Source organism: Emiliania huxleyi (genome assembly GCF_000372725.1).
Source record: "Emiliania huxleyi CCMP1516 unplaced genomic scaffold EMIHUscaffold_902, whole genome shotgun sequence".
Taxonomy (NCBI): domain Eukaryota; phylum Haptophyta; order Isochrysidales; family Noelaerhabdaceae; genus Emiliania; species Emiliania huxleyi.
The window spans coordinates 12,696-14,719 of record NW_005195282.1 but is presented as its reverse complement, the minus strand read 5'-3'; the positions used below and the strand labels follow the sequence as shown (position 1 = coordinate 14,719).

Genomic DNA, 2,024 nt, shown 5'->3' with positions numbered 1-2,024 from the left:
ACGTCGAATCGGACACGAAGAAGGAGGCACCGCGGACTTACCCCGTCTAGCGACGACGCGGATGCGCTCGTTGCCACTTAAGGCGACGCCACGAAGCCGCGAGTCGGTCTCTGGTGAGGTTTGATCGCGCCGCGCGGAGGAGCGGGGCAGTTCTTTTGGTGTACTGTGTTAGTGCCAGTAGTGCGCGCCAGTCGTGGTATGTATGTATGTAGAGACGGACCCGGTTGCGAATTCTTTTTGCTGGGCAGGACGTCGGCGGCCGAGTTCAGACGCAGTTCGTCGCCGTTCGGTCGCTGTCGCTGCTCCCTCGCCTTCCATGGCGGAGATCCACGTGTGCCACGCTGGTACGTGCCGGGCACGCGGCGCCGAGGCGGTGCTCGCAGAGATCGAGGAGCTTGTCAGCGAGGTCGGCGGACGCTGCAAAGTCCGGCAGTCGGGATGCCTCGGCTATTGCAACGAGGCGCCGAACGCCATCATCCTGGAGCGCGGCGCGCGGCGCCTCGACCCGAACAACGTCTTCACGCGCATTCGCACCCTCGACGGCAGCGCCAAGGTCGTCGAGCGAGCGACCGGCAAGCGGCCTCCTCTCGAGGGCGCCGGCACCTCGGAGCGGCTCGCGAGCCTGCGTGCGGCACGGGCGAGGCAGCACGCCATCTCGGTCTCAAAGTGGAACACTGCGCTCCACGGTCTCGCCGAGCAGGCGGCTGTCAAGCCGGCCCTCCGCTCTGAGCTCTCCACGCTGCTCCGCAAGGCTGGCTTCCCGGAGGGCGTGCGTGCGGACAGGGCGGGCCAGGCGATGCCGTCGGCCATCGCAAACTACTCGCAATGGTCGCTAGAGAGCGTGACGCCCGTGACGAGGCACTCCGCGCTCTTCGCCTTCTCCTCCTCCGACCTCAAGCGAGGCACACCCCACCCGCGCGGCCGCGGACGCATGGCCGAGCCGGTCACATGGCACACCACGCTGCTCGCCGAGGTTGGGCCGAACGCGGAGGGGCCTCTGCCGTGGGTGGAGCGGGACTACACGCCCGTCAGCAGCGCGAAAGAGTGGGAGCAGGGCCGTTGCGAGATGCTCATCAAGGTTTATGCGGACGGGGCGGCCACCTCGTGGCTGCACTCCGCGTCGCCGCAGCGCGTCTGGCTCTCGCGGCCTGAGAGGACGCGCCGCACCCCCGAGATCGGCCCGAGATCACGCGAGGTCTGGCGAGATTAGGCTCTCGCGGCCCGAGAGGACGCTGCGAGTCCCAGGGCTCGTGTCGGAGGGGCGCGCGTTCCGGCCGTCGAGCGTGCTGCTGCTGCTCGCGGGCACGGGCGCGGTTGCGCTGCCGCAGATCCTCGCGCACCGCGCTCCGACGGCGCAGCTTGGCATCTCTCCCCTAGATGTTGCGGAGAGAGACGCCCCATATCTCCCCTCATCTCGAGACGGCTCTCGGCCGATCTCGGACGATCTCGGACGATCTCGGACGATCTCGGACGATCTCTAGGGATCTCGTCGCCACGGCGCGACCAGCTGCACGTGCCCGTCGACGTGGTCCTCTCGTGCCGCGAGGACGACGCGCTCCTGCTGCCGCAGCTCGCCGGCTGGTGCCGCGAGAGCGAGGAGGGCGGCGCGGGCAATGAGCGCGTCGCCGTCAACGCCGTCGTCCGCGGCATCCGCAGCTGCACGCTGCTGCTGACGCCGGCGGCGGCCGGCGGCGCCGCGGCCGCGCCCTTCCCTACCGCGCCTGCGGGGGACGCCGCCGAGGCGGAGGGCTTGCTGCAGGGCCTCCCGAATGCGCGCGTGGTGCGCGCGCGGCTGAGCGCGCCGCTGGTGGCGGAGGCGTGGGCGCAGATGGCCCAGCCGTGCCGCGTGGTCGTGTCGGGCCCGGGCGGGTTCAACACCGCCGCGCGCGCGATGCTGGCGGAGGCGGGCGTCGACGTCGAGGCGCACGTGACCGTCCTCTCGGCGTGAGAGAGCCGGTGGGGAGGGGGTGCCAGCGGGCGTGCAAAGAGATCAGACGTGCGTGTGCAGACCTTCTGCGAGCCGA

The 2,024-nt window shown here is 70.3% G+C and overlaps 1 protein-coding gene across 1 annotated transcript; it reads left to right on the top strand.

Annotated features, from left to right (window-relative positions):
- Positions 1 to 262: 262 nt before the first annotated feature.
- EMIHUDRAFT_471255 (hypothetical protein) lies at positions 263 to 2,005 on the top strand. The gene is made up of 2 exons (XM_005757449.1): positions 263 to 1,195; positions 1,547 to 2,005. The coding sequence occupies exons 1-2, from the start codon at positions 317 to 319 to the stop codon at positions 1,946 to 1,948; spliced, it is 1,281 nt and encodes a 426-aa protein (XP_005757506.1). The 5' UTR covers positions 263 to 316; the 3' UTR covers positions 1,949 to 2,005.
- Positions 2,006 to 2,024: the final 19 nt, after the last annotated feature.

What these genes read in the sequence shown, in the direction of transcription:
- EMIHUDRAFT_471255 (XM_005757449.1), top strand. Translation starts at nt 317, where the DNA reads ATGGCGGAGATCCACGTGTGCCACGCTGGTACGTGCCGGGCACGCGGC. An exon ending in TCGGCCCGAGATCACGCGAG is followed by an intron (nt 1,196 to 1,546) that starts GTCTGGCGAGAT and finishes TCGTGCCGCGAG; the next exon opens with GACGACGCGCTCCTGCTGCC.